Below are 18,493 nucleotides of genomic sequence, written 5' to 3' on the forward strand. Positions count from 1 at the left end.
CAAAACAACATACATCCACGCAGTGTTGACTTGAACGTGACGACACGTGAACCCAGTCATCCAAATACCTCCTTGTGAGGATCACCGGCTCCCAGGTTCAGGTTAGCAGCCTGACAGCCTGTCGAGCCGCACAAACACAAGCGTCCCCGGACCTTTTCTCCCTCGGATTCACTGTTTGAATTCAATGGTTCCGCTCAGGCACGACGAGTCGGAGGACTGTCACTGACGTGCGACCAACACGATGGTGTTGACCGGCCCCCCTGCGGCCGGAGCGGGCGGCACGTATGTTGTGTAGATCTAGTAAGCCGGCTAAGGCGGAAACGCCGGCTCACAATGTGGCAGGAAGTGGCGTTTCATTCACAGAGGCGTGTGACGCACTTTTTGGCAAATCCCTTGCTTGAAGACGGAGCGCACGTGACCGAGGCGGGCTGCTGTCGGTGTGTATTATTTATGTTTGGCCCAGTTCAGACGTGCCCAGCTCGTTCACCAGACACAGTGATGGATATATTTCATGTTAAAGGCTTTAAACGTATAAAAACTATATTAAAGTACACGTTGGACAAGAACACGTGGGTTCCTTTTGATATTTAGCACATTTTTCGCCGTATTCTTTGTGAAAGTACATCAGAAAATAAAGCTTACCTTGTTGGAGTGACCGTCAAACGCGCTCTCTGCCAGGCTACAGCCTCGTATGAAGTGTGCCCCCTGTATAAACTAATCTGAAAATGATACTAAACTAAAATGATACCTCAATAGTTGTGTCTCAAGCTTTTACTCATGTTGTCACGTAGACTGAATCATTTGTGGCTCTGGCAGCATCTGGTTGTATCCCAGTTAACAGTAAATGTGACTCATGCATGTGCTCATAAATATGCAACACTGCCTCCATCTAGTGGCCACAATCCAGCTTGCTTTACCAAACGTCACTACGGGAGTACAGTCTCTTTTTTTCTAAATGGCTGCATCGATCAGATAAAAAGTGTGTGTGTGTGTGTGTGTGTGTGTGTGTGTGTGTGTGTGTGTGTGTGTGTGTGTGTGTGTGTGTGTGTGTGTGTGTGTGTCAGAGATTTCTATGACTCAAGACAGAAACAACCCCGACCCCGAACAAGAAAGATAAAAGCCAAAGTTGCATGTTGCAGACCCCAGTATAACCAATGTATAGAGAAATGATGTAGAAATCAAGAGTTTAGACAAACATATATTCACAACACTACAGTGACTGCTAGATTCGTTTTTGTCACAGAATTTCGTTTCCACATCTATAAATACAAACCGGATGTGATGTAAGATAAGGGAGACCAGCTGATGAATGGATCTCAGTGCCTTATTGTTGTGAGCCTGTGGGTGTCCAAATGACCAGGACCAGACAAGGATTCCAAATATAATGAAGTGATCACAGAATCTGAGTTGACAAGTGAGGAGACACGGGAGAGAAATTTTACTGGTCATATACCTTCATATGCCTAGTTGCTCTCCAGTCAACTATGCAAATAGAGTGCTCAGTAAGATAGAATAGGAAACAAAGAATAAGATCAGAATCAGAATCATAAATCCTTTAATGTCCCGTAAAATGGGGAAATTTGTTTGTCCCAGCAGCCAAACGACAGAATATTACAAACGACAAAAAACAATAGCAAAAATAGACAATATACTTAAAAAGGTAAAAAAATAAAAATAAATAAAAATAAAAATAGAATAGATGTATATACATATAAACACGATATAGTGCAAAATCAACAGCAGTGAATTTTTTTCCACAAACACAAATAATAAATATGGGTGGATATTAAATTACCAGATATTGCAAAAACAGAAAGGATTTTTTTTTTTTTTTTTTTTTGTCGGTTTAAATGCACAGTGCAGAATGAGGATTACAGGGAGCAGTGCTGGTTGTGCAGTCTAACAGCAGCAGGAAGGAAAGACCTGTGCTACCTCTCCTTCACACACAGTTGTATCAGCCTGTTGCTGAAGGAGCTGCCCAGTGCTGCAGGGGGTGGGACTCCATCACCAGCAGCGATGACAGTTAGTCCATCATCCTGCCTGCTCTTGGTGTTGCAACGCTCCCACCACTTGCACTGAGTCATAGAAAGAGGTCGGGAGTGGCCCTTGGACGCCAAAGGACCTGAGCTTCCTCTGCAGATGGATACTGCTCTGACCTTTCATAGATGTAGCTGCAGTGTGATCAGTCTAGTCCAGTTTATTGTTCATGTGAACACCCAGGTGCTCTTAAGGTGTCACCATCTCAATGTCTGTTCCCTGGATGTTCAGATCAACAAGATAAGATGAGATAGATAAGATAAAAATACAGCACTTACACTGTTTGCATTATAAATGATTAAAGCAAATGAAACATATGTTATCATGTATGTATAAACTGTATAGTTGCCGTTGACTTGAAGTTGACATTATCAGATCTGATGTTCAGCATTTTCCTGAGTATCACAATAAGTGTTTTTTGAGTTTCATCCCCAGGACGTCACAGTAGATGCTTTGGCTGGCATTTGACCTGAGCTGACAGCCCACAGCGTCAGTACATGACGGCCTGGAGATGAGACTCGACAGTCAGCCACCTTTCTACAGGACGTTACAAATTTATCCAGAATCTTCACTAACACCAAGAAAGTGGAGCTCATTACACCGGCCCTTGAAGCACTGCACTGAGCTTCTTGTGTGTCAATGGATACATTTAAAAATCCTATTACTATTATTATTATTATTATTACTGGTGTATAAAGTGCAAAGTGGTTTCGAGCCTAAATACATCTCTGATTTACTTGTACGTAACGACGCATCCACAACATTCTCGGACAGGTTTTGCTTGGTGTTGTTTCCTTGGAACAATACCAAGCAAGGTGAAGAGGCTTTTAGTTTCTCTTCTCTCCACCTGTGTAACAAGTTTCCTGAATTTGATTTATGGCTCTCAAATACACTCTTTTCTAATCTGTAGCTGAAGGAGAAGGAGATTGAAGGAGGTCTGTGAGACAAGCAGGGGACAGAGGAGATCCTGGGGAGCTGATAGTTTGTCAGAAAGGCTGAGCATGTGTTCGTAATCATGTGGAATTTGACTTTCTTGTAAGGCCGGTTTGTTCTTACGGCTGAGAGTAAAACAATTCATGTTCGAGTAAATCCCAGGCCAAGCCAGCCAATTTCACATTCCAACTCTTGTATGTGTTTGACTTTGGCATAAATCGAAACTCCTGAGCAGTTGTTAGAGTATTACACTGAAATGTATCTAATGTAGGTAGGTCCTACTATTGTGTATCATAATGTTAAAGGCATCACATTGACTCATTTCAAGTTCTCATATGTTTTACAGTCTTGTGTCATCAAAACAAAATGAAAATACAACACTTGTACATGTAACATAAAGTTGTAATTGGGAGATGGAGAAAAAAAATGGATGAAGCAGTTTTCCTAGTAATCTGGCTGTGTGACGCATGTGTGTGATCAACAGACATGATCAGGTGAGATCCTTGAGAACCCGTTCTACTCAAAGAAATATAATGCAGACAGACATGTGGTTTTTCGGGGCTAGATTCAAAAGATAAACATGAGATGAGCACGATTTGAAACCCAAGCCCGCCCAGCTGGTTAAGCCAAACAAAACATCGTGCCAAGAAAAGATTTCACCATGGTCTGACTTGGCACAGGTCTATTAAAAAGCATCTCTCTTTTTGTTCCAGTTTGATATTCATGAATTCATGTGAACCTCTTAGAAATATGATTTATTGCCAAAAAGGAAACAGGAAGAAGAAGGGTTCAAGGCTGATGCTCACTGCATGAAGGTCTTGTGACAAACTGAATGAGCTAGGACTGAAATAATTAGGTTGGTTAGCTGATCCCCTTTCCCGTGACTCTTCAAAAAGTGCAAATTAGATGAAGTGCAGGATGTATGGAAACTATCTACAGACAGCATCTATGTGTGTGTGGGTAATATATGTTCACTCAAAATACTAAAAGTAGCTCTATGCAACTATTTGTAGCAATTTACATGTATTAATCGTTCTATTTATTGGCCATACATGAGAGGACTGTAACATGACATGAAAAATGAGACCTTCCCCGTCTGTGGATGACCTGTTTAAGTTGTTAAATTCTTGATGGACTGTGGATTCCTTTGTGAAGGACTCGGGCCAGGTTTTCTGCAACAGGGAGCAACAGTAGCTAACGTTAGTTCAGAAATGGAGTCCGCTAACATAAACGCACCACTCTGGCTTCAGGCAGAAGACGGAAGCTCCGTAGAGCCCCTTTTAAAGGTCCAATTTGTAAGTTAGTTGATTGTTGAGCCACATCATGAACAGATGCTTTCAGTTGGTGGATCGGGCCGGCCACCAGCCCAAAACTGGCGGCCATTTATGACAAGTTCGGAATTCTGGGAATTGGACTTTTAAAGGGGCTCTATTATTCTGTAGTTTTTTCTATCACAGCAAAATCTTTTCAATTTGTGTAATACAGTTGTGTAATACAAGATGAGATGTTATCATGTTTCATTCTGTCAGCACCACTGGCCAACATCCTTGATATCTTTGACATGTTTCCTCATACTTCCATGACTTGTCAGTTCTATGTGAAAAGTCATCATGGTCTTTAGTAACTCTGTGTGTCTTTTTAGATTGATTTGATTTATAATACCAGAGAAACACAATAAACCTCTGTTCTATCTGTGTATCTTTGTGTCAGTCAGTGCATACTTGTTGCAGACCAATCATTAGACAAAAAGTATGTTAAATATAAATTGACTTATAGTCTGTTATTTTGGAACTACTAATTTTGTAAAATTTAAATTGATTTTAAGTATAGTATTTTAATGTGCTAAAGGGGAACCACTTTACATTTTGTACATTTTAGTTATATTGCTGTGTATGTGCTAACATGAATGCTTGTCTACCTTATTTGTGTTAAAAGTGCATCAACGATGTACTGTTCTTTTTCAAGATAGTTCATATATGACATGTTCTTCAAAACATAATATAATTAGTTGGTGTCCATAAACAGGATATAAAAGGTTTAGGTCTTTAAAGGTATGTCTTTTTTCCAATTCTATATCATTTTACTCTCAAAGTCCTTTCATAAAACTATTGATCAATATCCCAATCATTTTGAGAAATTAAAGCTGATGTGGAGGGCATCCCCCTCTACTGCCACTGTAACATCTCTGCTCTACTGTAATATTATTTACCACAGTCTTTTGCTGTCTGTGCCTGTTTTCTCCATATGTCACCAGGTATGCAGAAGTTAAACCTGTGTGTACGTGCAGGGCCAGAGACCTGATCACGTCACGATTCCAACTCCTGCTGCAATCAGGGATCTAAACAAGCTGGATGAAGGACCTGCGCCTCTTCACAGGCCCTCCAGTATGTGTAAATAGCCGCGTGGCCTACCCCAAAACAGCCCCACAATGATGGGCCGTCTACTGGGCTGCTATTCTTAGAACAAGTTACTATTTGCTTTCCACCTTTTTTTCACCCCCAGCCCTGTCACAAGGGCAGCTGAGTCATATTGTGTGTGGAAGAATAGGAAGAGGCAGAAATAGTCTGGTAAAATTAGAACAAGCTGAAAACCATGAAACTGTGAGGCAGCAAGCTCCATTCTGGGCATCTTCTTTGTCTATAGAGCCAGCAAGCACACCCTTATATGCTGATGTTGTGAATTGTATAAGATGTCATTTTAAGCCCTGCTATTACAGTAAATTGTAGTGCAAAGTAATGAAGTGTAATCTTTAAAAAAACATAAAACCTACTAAAACCCTTTAAAATATATCAACAAAACCCCATCAAAATATTAATATACTATAATATATATATATATATGCTATATATAAGTGAGCTCTGTGAAGTCAAGTCAACATTTCCTTCACATTTTGAACTGAGCCGACCCAGGAAACACTTAAACACTATGTTCAACAGGTGCTTCCCTCCGCCTATATTCTTCTTTGAGCTGTGCGTGGCCACGACAGGGACAGGCCGCCTCCACCCACCATCCGGGCTGCCAAATATTCATCCTCCCGCCCATGCCTCCTTACATGAGGCACTGTCGCCCTGTTGACCAATCACAGGCTGACACAGACAGATTGCTGAAGAAAAACAGAAGCACACAGGAGGCTGCACGCATTTTTGAAAACCAGTCACACACGACACACTCATGCTGCTCTCCATCAATTTTTCTGCTGCTCACGGATTTTTGTGCTGAGCTGGTTTTCTTAACTATAACTCCAGAGAGGATTTACAAGACTTTAGTGAAGTTCTGATTTTCCCTCTAATTCTGACTGCATTTTCTCTTTGCTGTGTGTTTTATACACATCTGCCAACATGTGCCTTCTGACAGCAGCCCTGCTGTTTTCTTTACTTGGTGAGTATTTTGTTTTCTCTGACTAGATGGTTTCATGTAATGATTAACATACTCAGCTTTCTACTGTTTGTGTCAGGGGTGTTCATCCATGGAGGACAGAAAGTCTGCAGATCTTAAAAAAGGCTTAAAAAGGCTTGAAACTAAAAAAGAAATTGAATGTGATTCTGTGATTTAACGTGGAAATTGACACGTATCAACCATCTTGCTTGTATGCCGTTCTGACGTTAAACGTGTGTAGTCTCCTGGAATAAACAGAATACAAAAATCCTTGGCATATGTTTCAGCTCGTACAAACAATCAGATATTTCACCGGGTGGATTTATCACATGATAATGATCTTCCAGAGGGTTTTCTTCAGACCTCTGCCTATATTAAGTTGATCATTATATTATACGGCCATAAATCAGTGCTCATGAATACATTTTGTTGGGTTATTTGAAGTTAATATAAGCATATAAACAAGGTTTGTGACATGCGCAACTTAAAACTACTTCCCATCAATGAGAAATCAAATGGTTTGCTTTTAAAACACACATGTTATTGTCCTGTTAATCTTTTTAACTAGAGTTCAAATCCAAATAGAGCTAGTGACAATGATTTTAGACCAGGAGTGTAGTCACATTGTGAAAGTCCCATTTCCACAATTAACTCTCATTTCAAATACCATAGAGGCCATAAAACTAAAAAAGAATTGAAAGTGACCACTATATATATCATCAAAACTGAAAAACGCACACACCCTAATTTAAAATACGACTGCATACAGCGTGTGGCCTCACAAAAGAATTGTTTAAAGTGATTGTAGGTTGTTCAAAACTTAACCTAGTAACTTTGTGACTTAGTATAGTGATTAGGTGTAATTAGTCTGACGTTTACTGGCAGCGAGTCTCTAAATAGTGTTGACCAGTCACAACTCTCTCATATGAATATGTCCTCAGTTGACCCTCATGTATGCATTTTACACATAAAAGTGGAATCACATAAATTAAAAATATTTTTTAAAAGTTAGTAGAAGTTAGTTAGTAGTTTTATAAACTAATGTTACAAACCAGCATGCATAAATAAACAAGTTTCACTGGCCAAATTTCAGCATGAAGAGATGATTAAGAAGGTTTCATTTGAGCACTAATGATCGCCTGCTCCTTGTTGTCCTTTTCAGATGCCTCCTCCTGTGTTCAGTTTCTGGCACCTCTGAACATGGGTGGCGTCATGGGACAGGTGCAGTTTAACTCCACCTCCCAGACAGCCACCGTAAACGTGATGGGTGCCGGAACCTGTGGTTCGCTTAACTTTTCCCTCAGCCAGTTCCCTGTCAAGTACGGTCATGACGCTCAGCCCTGTACTGAAGCGAATATCGGCTCCAGCGTCTTCACCTTCACCGCTGATCCGGCCTCAAACCCCACTGTCAACGTGTCACGCCTCTTTGAGCAAACCTCAAACCTGGATGACTTCTCGCTGACTCTGCAGACGTGTAGTGGCAATAAAGTGTGCACTGTTGTGAGTCGAGGTCAAACGCTCATGACTTATCAGGCCAGGTTCTACGGCCCCGTTGCAGGTAATGTTTACATCCGCATCAACACAGGACAGACTGACACCAGGCTGCTCGCAGACCTGGTTACCATCGGTCAGGTCAATGCCTCACAAACCAATACCACCCTCTATGGATCTACGAGCTCCGCTGCAAACTGCAGTGTTCTTCTAGGGAGCTTAGATCCCTCAGCTTTGACAGGGCTGGGTGTGGTGAAAGTCGGAACCCCTTTACAGCCTGAGAAGTCCCGTCTGGAGCTGACCAGCTTCCACGTCAACACAACCTTTCTTCTCATTCGCATGGGGTCAACTTTCAAGTGTGCTCAGATTTACACTGTGCCACAGAAACAGGTGAGCGCTGTTATGAATATGAGAGGGATCAGAGGATACTTCAGCTTCCGCCAGGCTTCCCCGTTTGATGTGACAGAGGTGAGGGTGAACCTGACTAACTTACAGAACAGAGTCGGCACTTACCATGTCCATAATTTTCCCGTCCCCTCAATCAGGTTGCCTCGATCAAGCATGTGTTCAAATGATAATGTGGGCGGCCACTGGAATCCATTCGGACTCAACACAAGCGCCCCGACATATCCAAATGGGCCCGGATCAACACACGACATGTATGAGGTCGGTGACCTCAGCGCCAAGCACATGTTACTCACAGGCAGAAACACGGTGGACGTGATGTTCAAGGACTTCAACCTCCCTCTGTTTGGAAAGAACAGCATCGTAGGCCGCTCAGTTGTGATCCACCAAGCAGATGGCTCTAGGTATGTTTGTGCCAGCATCAGCTATCCAGGTGAAGTGATCGTAGCCAGAGCCAGATTCCAGAGGCTTGTGGTTGGTGAGATCTTGTTCACCCAGCTGAAAAACAACCCCCTGTCAGATGTGTCCGTCTTCTCGGATTTGTCTTATGGAAATCCCACAATGACGCCAACCAGAAACCACAACTGGCATGTTCACACATACCCAATCAGCTCAGAGCGGGACGATGATGAACGGCGCTGCAGCACAACAGGAGGACACTGGAACCCCTTTAATGTTAACACGTCAGACAGCAGCTATGCCCTCCACTGTCGCCCATCCAGTCCCTTATCCTGCGAGGTGGGAGACCTCTCCAGCAAACTCAGCACCATCAACCTCGGCATCAGCGTTGGCAGTGTGGAAGCAAAATACTTCTTTACTGATGTCACTTCATGGTTGTCCGAGTCTGGCATCATCGGTCGTTCTGTGGTCATCCATCAAGCAGACAGAGGAGGTCCAAGGATCGCTTGTGCCAACATCACAATGGTGCGGGTCCCTAAAGCTAGCACTGACAGCTGGTTTGGCCCTGGGATGTCCAGTGGCCAGATACAGTTCTCCCAGGCTGTCCCACAAGGCCCCACACATATAAACGTGTCTCTGAGGAATCTGGACTCCTTAGCCGGCGGTTACCACGTACACATTCTGCCCCTCATACCAGGCAGCGTAGAGCCCTGCTCCAATGCAAACATCCTAGGCCACTTCAACCCTTTAGCCATCAACATATCAAACAGCCCCGCATCTGGAACTGGCACAGTTGACCAGTATGAGATAGGAGACATCAGCGGAAAGTTTGGGACACTGAATGGCCTCACTGAGTTTCAGGCTGCGTACATGGATCCTGACATGCCATTAACGGGACCCTTCAGTGTCGTGGGGAGATCAATTGTTATTCACTACGTGAACGGATCAAGGTGAGAACCTGTATGCATTTATGTGTTTGTGCTAAGTGGCAGTAGACTGAGATAAGAGGAAATATGTCATATAGGGTCACCACCTATATATATATATATATATATATATATATATATATATATATATGAAGAAGAAACAGTGAGCACTTACACTAGTATACTGCAGCAGAGGACTCTTCCTAGAAGAAGAAAACTTAGGTGTTTGTTGTAAAAAAGAAGTATTATTTATTTTTAAATCATAACATAAATAAAATTTAAACAAAATTGCATTTAAGTTGCTAAGTAAAATAAAAGTGAAGTGAAATTAAGTTTACTGACCAAACAATAAGAAATCTTAAACTGTTTGATAAGGAAGTATCATAATATCACCTGCTTTAATTCTAGAAGCTAGAAAGTTTGCTCATTGATGCCTTTTCAGCACGAGCAGACATTATTTTCAGCACCCCGAGGGTCCCTCTGCCAGACTTGGCCCATCTATTGAGGGCAGTTGCAGGTGTAGGGTGTCATAGACGTGGAGTCATGTTTTGTATTATAACAAACAGATAATCTACCTCAGGGACAGAGAATGACTAAACATAGTATTGTAAAGGAGAACGTTCTCAGGGTTAACCCAACAGGATTTGGAGAAGTTTCGCTCATCTTGTTTGTGTTTTTGTGTCTTTCTGTGCATGTTTGTTTGTCGACAGACTGCGTTGTGCTGACGTCTCAGCTGACAGAGACACAGACGGACAATGGACCCTCGCCAGGGCTGAATTCAACGGTACAGTGACTGGGACAGTCATAATGGTAAGAAACCAACAACAGCCAAAGTCTTTCCCACAACTGCCGGTTTATTGTACATATTTGTACAGGACAATATGTTCTGCACCAAGATTTTTATCACACAATTGATTTTTTATTACCTTTCTGTGACTACATTTTCAGTATAGCCACACACATGCAGTGGTCAACACTGTTGCCTACTTGACATGCAGTGCAACTCAACAGGCAACAGTTAAACACGAACAGGTGTGTGCGTTCAGGTGTAGCTCATAGCAGCTAATTTAGCCCCGAGCTTTAGGAGAGGTGAAGCACATGCTTCACATGTCTGCTGAGGTCATCATGTCATGTGTGATCTCGGTGGATACTCCTTCAAGAAAGACAGCAGGTATTCCTGTCTGACACACCACCGTTCAGATATTGCATAAATAATCTGTGTGTGGCTCACAGCAGCAATTATAGTCTCAATCCTGCTGCCCAATTTTTGTTGCTCAAGGACACATTGCAGAGCTTTGCCACAGTGCAAAATGTCAAAACACATCAACTGACATGTGACTGACATAAACAAGGCTGTCATTTTCAACATATGTTTCTACCTGTGCTTACAAGGCCTGGTTTCCCCTGCTTCTTCACTGGGTTTGTGAACAGGTGGTCAGCATTCAAAGGCCATGACTGTGTGTAAATCTGTGGCTGAACTGAGGCAGAGATACACTGTAGATTGTCTTCAGTCATGTAAAATATCTAATAATGTATGTTTCCTCAATCTAGAAGTGCAGTGATCTCCTAGAAACCATGTGTCAGTCATTCCAATGAGAAGCACCCAGCCCTTCACTGGAACCTAAGTTACAACATGACAGCAGCAAATTGCAAGAATTAGGATGGTTTTCGGGTCAGATGGTTTTCTTTGATAGCCACAGACCACAGACACGGTTTTCTTTCTGGCTAACTTATCAGGAGCCAAGCTGCCACAAAAACATGACACACGTAGTTCTGCTGCGCTGGACACACACTGAATTCATTATGCCTGCGGTGGGCTGCAGCAAGCTGCAACGAGGAGCAGGGGCGAGGCTGTTAGCTTAGCTTTACATCCGTCTGCTATGGCCAGTGAGACCTACAGGCCCCCTGAACCAGGAAGCTCACCGAGGGAACAGCTGCATCTGTCAGCTGCCCTCCAGAGGCCCCATACTGAGCTCTGCTCTGCATCTATGGACGAGCGCTTGTAATATCGCCCAAGCGGCCACAGAAAACAGTCGTCTGAGAAAGAGATGTGTTCCCTCTGCTAGTTTGGTTCAGGCTAAATGAACAGGGAATCACAGTGAGTGTAAGAATGCCACATGACATAACACATAACATTTAGAAACTATCATAATTTTACGCAAAAGCTACACACTCCAGTGGTGTCCATGTTAACTGCCTTTTATAGTTCAGCAAAGCAAGCATCCAGTTGTGGTTGTCTCTACACAATGACTCCTTTCTCTTCTCAGCGCCAGCAGGTGTTTCCTGACGGGAGCTTCAGCGATCTCACACTGGTGGTGAGACTTCAGTCATCAGCGAGACAAAATGTAAGGACAGAGTGATATACTGCACACAGATACACAAGTGCTGTTATTTTCACAGGGAAGTCTCCGGCTAGAGCTGTAACATGAAAAATTAGAAGAGGAACAAATGAGATATCAATTATCAACAATCAGCCACAATATTAAATGAATTCTAGCTGTGGCATGAACTTCCTCAAGCCTTTCAAAGGAGCAGCTCACCTCACAATGAATTTTCAGTTATTTAGCTTCTCACACTACTGTTGGTTGACAGTCGGGTGAAGTTTTGAAGCTTCACAGCAAAACAGTGATGTAGCATTCTGAACTTGTTTTAAAATGTAAAAAAAAAATAAAAAATGATAACAATGAAAAAGAAAAAAAACAAAATGTCTCCATACAGCTATCTAGTGTAAAATCCAAATCTGATTTGGGATTGGCTGGCTCATGCACCCACTTCAGACAGGGTGTAGGCTATGATTTTTCCTTAGAGGAGAGGGTGAAAAACAACGTCTCATGAAATCAATCTGGGCTCTCAGGGCTTTTCAGAGAACTGGATTGAGTATACACAGAGGCACTTTTTAAAGAAACCTTCAAGGAAAAGTTATGTGATAGGGGAAATACCTGAGAAGCTGAAGGTGAAAGTGGACAAACGGAAAATAAAATGACCCAGCAATAAGAGAGCTCTCACATCCAGCACCCGGTAAAACCACTGTATCACAGATTCAAGTAGCTCTCAAACCACTGCCATGTAAATGTGGCTGGTGTGCAGGTGTCTGAGAATGAGGAAGCCCTCATGTCAAGCACGAAGTCACAGCAATAGTGCAAGAGCTGTTTGAATGACAGCATCAAAGGAAATGTTTTAAGTTTCAATTTACAGATATACTTAGAAAAAGTCCCAAGGACATTAATCCAGAGACATGAGACAGTCTTCAAGAAAACGTTTTGCTGCTTGATTCTCAGGGTAATGCATGTATCCAGCTTCCTGGAATGTGAGGGCATGAGGTTGTGCTGTAGGGACAGTAAGGATGGAGGGCTGGTTTGAGGCCAGTGACTTAATTTCCTTGCCTTTGAATGCAGCAGGATTAGGAAACTATACATGTGTTTATGAAGCCTGTGTTCATTGTTAATGTGTGTGTGTGTGTGTGTGTGTGTGTGTGTGTGTGTGTGTGTGTTTCTCTCTGTATCCATGAGACAAACTGAGGGCACAGTCACATAAGTACACAGACAAACAATACCTTCACCCTCACAGTTGTTTTTTTTAACCTGTCACTGCAGGCAACTGAAGCAGCATTGTTCATCAACCAAATGGGTGCCACCAACAGCCAGTGCAGCAGAGCGGGCAACACATTCAATCCCTTCAACATGACATCAGTGGTGAGCCCAGTTGTGTCACATTGGTCCATTTACATTCATAAGCCCAGTGCTCTGTGTGATTTGGGCTCTCTCACTTGGATTTACGATTTCAAAATGAATGACCTTGCTCAGATAATCTAATGACATATTTGATATGTGCAGTGTATAGAAAGGGACGCAACCCCATTCAGAGCCATGGTGCTCAAATTGCCCTTTTGTTGTGTGACATGTAATCCACTTCCTTTTTTCTATTCCCTGTTCAGAGCTCCAGCTGTTCACTGGAAAACCCTCTGAGCTGTGTGATGGGAGAGGTGTCGGCAAGGCAAGGAAATGTCAGCCTGACTCAGGGACAGGTCTTTACGGACAGCATCATCCAGCTCACTGGAGACGAGACAGGTACAACACACGCGTCAGAATGGGTGTGTGTTTGTGTGCAGCAGTGGCAACAATTCAAGTGTTTAGGAAAACGCATTGTTGATCCTTTACTAGTAATTCTAGGACTTGCGCATCCAAAGACATGAATGAAGATATTTCATGATGTGCTGTATGTAATGATGTGAGAAGAACAGACGTCGCTCATGTTTGTCTGTGTTCGCAGTGGTCGGCAGATCTCTGGTGCTGATGAGCGGCGACAGCATCATCGCATGTGCAGAAATCCTCCCAGAATCCCCTTCAGCAGAGCAGACCTTTCCCAATGTGGCTAACTTCAGCAGGTGAGTGTAATAAAAACTCAGACTGCGTGTCCTCACTGGTGTATCTTAAATCTCTTGGCAGACTTTCAAGGAGTGCTTTGCCCTAAAGGGTCACTTGAAATCAAATGCTACAGAGGTGTTGCTTCTGTAAATACTGGATGACCTTTCTGATGGCATAAATGTGGTGGTTTGCAGACATGGGCAGCATTTTTGTTAGGTCACTGGTAGAATCAGACTCTGGGACTCTTTAAGGCTGAGCTCCAGTTTGGTATGGATTATAGAGATGATAGATTTGTTTAACTATCTGGCATGAATCAAGGATGTTTTTCATATTAGGTGACACTGGAGGACTCAATCACATCGCCCTGGTGCCTCCATGACCCAACATGCTTAAATGCCCTCTAATCACTCTAAATATGACATGCTCTGTGCACTGCACTACAATGTAATTAGGATAGTATTTTCTTTTAAATTTTACAAAACAAAATGTTTCTCCATGTAGCGCTATGTAACTATACCAATTACGAGGTCATCGTCAAACTATTGCAAAGACAGTCTCTGAGTGTTTCGTGATAGGGCTTCTTCATTTATATTCAGTCTTTTCATTTTCATTGCTAGTAAAAGAGAAAGACAGAAACAAAAAGAGATTGAAAAAAGGTTGCACGCCCTCCATTGTTTTGAGCCTTGTCACTCAAAATGTAATTTGTAAAGCCGGTTAATCTCCATAAAATATCCAGCCGTTGAGGAAACCAAACACCTTCTTACCACAACTGGCAAACACACAATAGCCTACTGTACTAGGTTCAAAATTCCGTTTGCTGATCCTGCCCAAAGAAATGATCCAGTTTGTAGAAACATAATCACATACAATAACAAGCTAAATAATGCCCTCTTTGCCCTGTCTTCACTCTTCGATGCCCAAATCACAGTAATGTTTGATATGAAGTGTCTGTGGTTGTCAATTTATTCATCGTTCTAAAACACAGAAATTCAAGTTGTCCCTTTATGCGACCCACAAAGCAAAACATATATGTATATATGTATACAAACAGATTAATAAATAATGTATCATAAAAATAAACCTGACAAGAACAACTCATAAAAAATGAAACAATACAGGATAATAAAGTATGTGTTGTTTTGATGTTGCTATGATGATGAATACACAGTGGTTGATGATGTGCATTTAAGAGTATTTACATTGATGTTTCATTTCTTTTTGCCCCAGAACGGACTTCCGTACGAGGGTCGCAAATGTCCTGGGGACAGTCAGGGGAAGTGTCACCATCCTGCCTGACTCTCCCCGCTCTGCAGCTAATGGACAGTGCCAGACAGTCAGCTACATGGTCTCTGGTAAGGCAACAACATGATCTTCCCCTATCTACACAGTTGAGCGTCTAAATTGCCCAAAATTGCCCGAAATTGTGTTAGATTTCAACAGCACTTGCCGATGATCTGAGGAGGTGAGTGAGTATAATTCCACTACTCATACTGGAAATCATTTATGGAAAGTTCATTCAGTCATCTCCAATCAACCATGTGGTTGACATTGTTAACAGACGCCACAATGAGTGTTTGTGACAGTCAAAACTGATGTAACACGCCAAAGCTCCTTCAAAAGAATGTGTTCAGGGACACACGCCCTTATTGTTAAGTTAAACTTGCCGGCCGGCGGTTTGTATCTCCAGGTGTCATCCAAGGCAAAAACCTCAGTGGTATGTGAAGAAGGAAATGGGAATGGCAACGAAAATAAAACAAACATCAATCATTCTTCAAAGCTGATTTAGCAGAGGGAGTGCTGCGTGCCTTCACTAAGAGCAGGACGACATCGGTTCTGTTTTTACAAATACGCCCAAAGGTTCATGTTTGATATAATCTCATATAATTGGACCGATGTACAGCATGTAAGTCCATAAACACTTCAGCTACTACAGGTTTTCCAGAACCTATCTGGCGCAGCTGTGTGTGTCCGGGCTGTGTTCATCAGGACAATGAACAATTACGGGCATTGAAAATCTTTAGAAGACCTGAAAAAATTGCTCAGAAACCCGATGCTGGAGTTGACTGTCTTTGTGTCTTACTTTCTGTCCCCGGGGGGAACAGAGGACTGTCTGTGCAGAGGTTTCACACAGTATAGCACAGGACGGGCATTTATGCTCTCAGAAGTCTCCCACAGGGTGAGGGAGAGTTTACTTTTGCAGTGATTCCTCAGAAGCCCTCTTTTAGTGTGATTCCGGCGATGGTGATGACGTTTTCTGTGCCTGAGAGAGTTGAAAATGATTGTGAGTTATTGACATGGATCTCTGTCTGATGCAAAAGTACCTGTTAAAGCAATCGCACCTCAAAATCTGCGACTACACTGCAGCAGTTCTGATATATCAGCATCGGACTACCTCACGGAGAAGTCCGTAGCTGGCTTTAGACTAGGAATCATCAAGTGTAACAAATGAGTAATTACTGCTTATGTGTAATTAAGCTTTGCCTTGTTGTCTGTGTCTTAAAGGGAATGTCAGCGCAGCGCTTCTGATGTCGGTCAAAACCAGCGCGCAGATGGGAGTGTTTAGAGAGTCTGACACATGCAGAAGTAAGTACACTCCGGATCGTGTGTGAGTTCTCTTCTCTTGTACAATAAATATTGATTTTGACAGAGAGAGAGATTGTGAAAATCAACAAGACTGTAGGTTTTATATGTATTTTTTAAGAATTATCTTGAACGCCTGGCAGATATTAAAGGATAAGTTCACCCAAAAATGAAAATTCAGTCATTATCAACTCTCCCCCATGCCGATGGAAAGTCAGGGCAAGTTACGTAGTCAAGTCATTTCTGGAGCTTCACAGCAAACCAGCATTGCAGCATTTTCCTAGAGGAGGACTTGTTTTAAAATGTAATAATGACTCAATACATCCAAGTCTCCAGGAGCCCTGAGATTTATTTGAAAACACAGTGTATACACCCTTTCAAAGCCAAATTATTCACTAAGTAGCTGCTAAGCTAACACTGTTAACAAGCCCTGTATGAGCTTGGCTGTGTGCCAAGGGTGTAAATATTGTCTTTCCAAATCAATGCAGGATGTCAGGACTTCTGGAGACTTAAATCATGCTGGTCGAGCTGTACGGAACCATTTTATGTTTGACTATTTAGTTTTTTTTCGGTTACTTTTTACATTTTCAAACAAGTCCCCGGCCTCTTCACTTGATTAGAAGAATGACTCAGGACAAGACAATGATGTAATTTGAATGACATTAGACTCTGGAGGCTGTTGAATTCAACATCACTTGCACAATGCAATCTCACTTCTTACACTGACGCATTACTTCCTCTTGTCTTAGCCAGTTCATGTTATTTGATAGGCACTTTACAACAACAAAGTCTTGTAAACTGGTCATAAATTCTATGAAAACGATCCCTGTGTACAGAAATTGAACACAATGAGTCACACTTAACTTTCATGTGATGCGATGTCCTCAGGTGTAGGAACTGCAGGAAATGCAGGTCTGCAGCTGCTACCAGGAACTCTTCTTCTTGGCTTGATGTTTGCTGTCGCCCGCCTGCTGCCATCTACAGCTTATTTATAGCCTCACCGTGCATCACAAGTGCGGACACATGGATCCTCTCGTTGTAAAACTGTGAATATGTTCATGAAATGTGGTCCGACGAGTGATACGGTGGTCATCTAATTAATCATCAGGCCAATAATTACTTTCTTTTTTCTTTTTCTTTTTTTTTTTTCTCAACAAATAGTGATCTTGTATTTTTAAAGTTAACTCTTTGGGTAAGAGGCACAACATGATAATATCAGTGAATTCAAATACAGTGCAAAATTCATAGTTCATACATTCTTGTCATAATAAAAGGCACAGGTGATGTATAAAATGTACAGACACAGGTGTATATTGGATGTTGATCATCGTGGGTCCCTTTAATTTAGTCAGTGAAGTCAGGTTGTTAGAGTCAAGCAGACAGCAGGAGCACAATGTTTTTTTCTACTTTGTGACTAAATGTAATTTACACCAAACTGAAGCTGCTGTGCCCACTCACGTGTGGCTTATTTTGATAGACAGATGGAAAGCCATCACATTTAACAGTAATCATCCTCTTCAACAAACTATCCATTGATTGTTAAGTTAAGCCTTTATAGAAGTGACAGGTTTCTGTAACAATTATTGTTCATTTGTATTCACTTGGACTATTACTGTAAGAGGGTGGGTGAAGTTAATGCTGTACGTTTTCCAATACTGAGACTTTATTTTCTGTTTATGCACTATCCATTTATCCATGTCAAATCGTGTGTAAATATCTTGAAAATTGTGAATAAAATACAATAATGTTTGTACGCCAGTAATCTGTCATTTTTTCCCCTCGGTGTAAACCCCTGAACACATCGCAGCACAACATTAAGTGCTTGAGAACCCAGTATACAGGACAGTAATCCGGCAATGCATTTCATGAAATGAGAATTCTTATATAAATGTTTTGGTTGCACTTGCCAATCAACATTAAATGAGCCATTTGAGACTAACTTCTTTAACAATGATAAGTAGCAAACTACTGCTTTTTGATTAC

At 42.0% G+C, this 18,493-nt stretch overlaps 1 protein-coding gene and 1 long non-coding RNA gene across 4 annotated transcripts in view; one reads left to right on the plus strand and one right to left on the minus strand.

Annotated features, from left to right (window-relative positions):
- The window catches only part of LOC119019484, a 36,406-nt gene extending 36,201 nt beyond the window's left edge, over nucleotides 1–205 (minus strand). For 2 of the 3 annotated variants that reach the window (XR_005075063.1, XR_005075062.1), the window contains exon 1: nucleotides 69–205. This is a non-coding gene — a long non-coding RNA (uncharacterized LOC119019484). The remainder of the gene's footprint in view (nucleotides 1–68) is intronic. The other variant, XR_005075064.1, reaches the window with a different exon arrangement.
- cusr (Copper-only SOD repeat protein) lies at nucleotides 88–18,259 on the plus strand. Its single transcript, XM_037098080.1, has 12 exons — nucleotides 88–437; nucleotides 5,225–5,354; nucleotides 5,907–6,348; nucleotides 7,508–9,590; nucleotides 10,277–10,376; nucleotides 11,834–11,911; nucleotides 13,160–13,258; nucleotides 13,501–13,633; nucleotides 13,836–13,950; nucleotides 15,158–15,282; nucleotides 16,433–16,513; nucleotides 17,399–18,259. The coding sequence occupies exons 3-12, from the start codon at nucleotides 6,309–6,311 to the stop codon at nucleotides 17,503–17,505; spliced, it is 2,961 nt and encodes a 986-aa protein (XP_036953975.1). The 5' UTR covers nucleotides 88–437; nucleotides 5,225–5,354; nucleotides 5,907–6,308; the 3' UTR covers nucleotides 17,506–18,259.
- Nucleotides 18,260–18,493: the final 234 nt, after the last annotated feature.

The sequence above is a fragment of the Acanthopagrus latus genome, chromosome 1 (assembly GCF_904848185.1).
Source record: "Acanthopagrus latus isolate v.2019 chromosome 1, fAcaLat1.1, whole genome shotgun sequence".
NCBI classification, from domain to species: Eukaryota; Metazoa; Chordata; class Actinopteri; order Spariformes; family Sparidae; genus Acanthopagrus; species Acanthopagrus latus.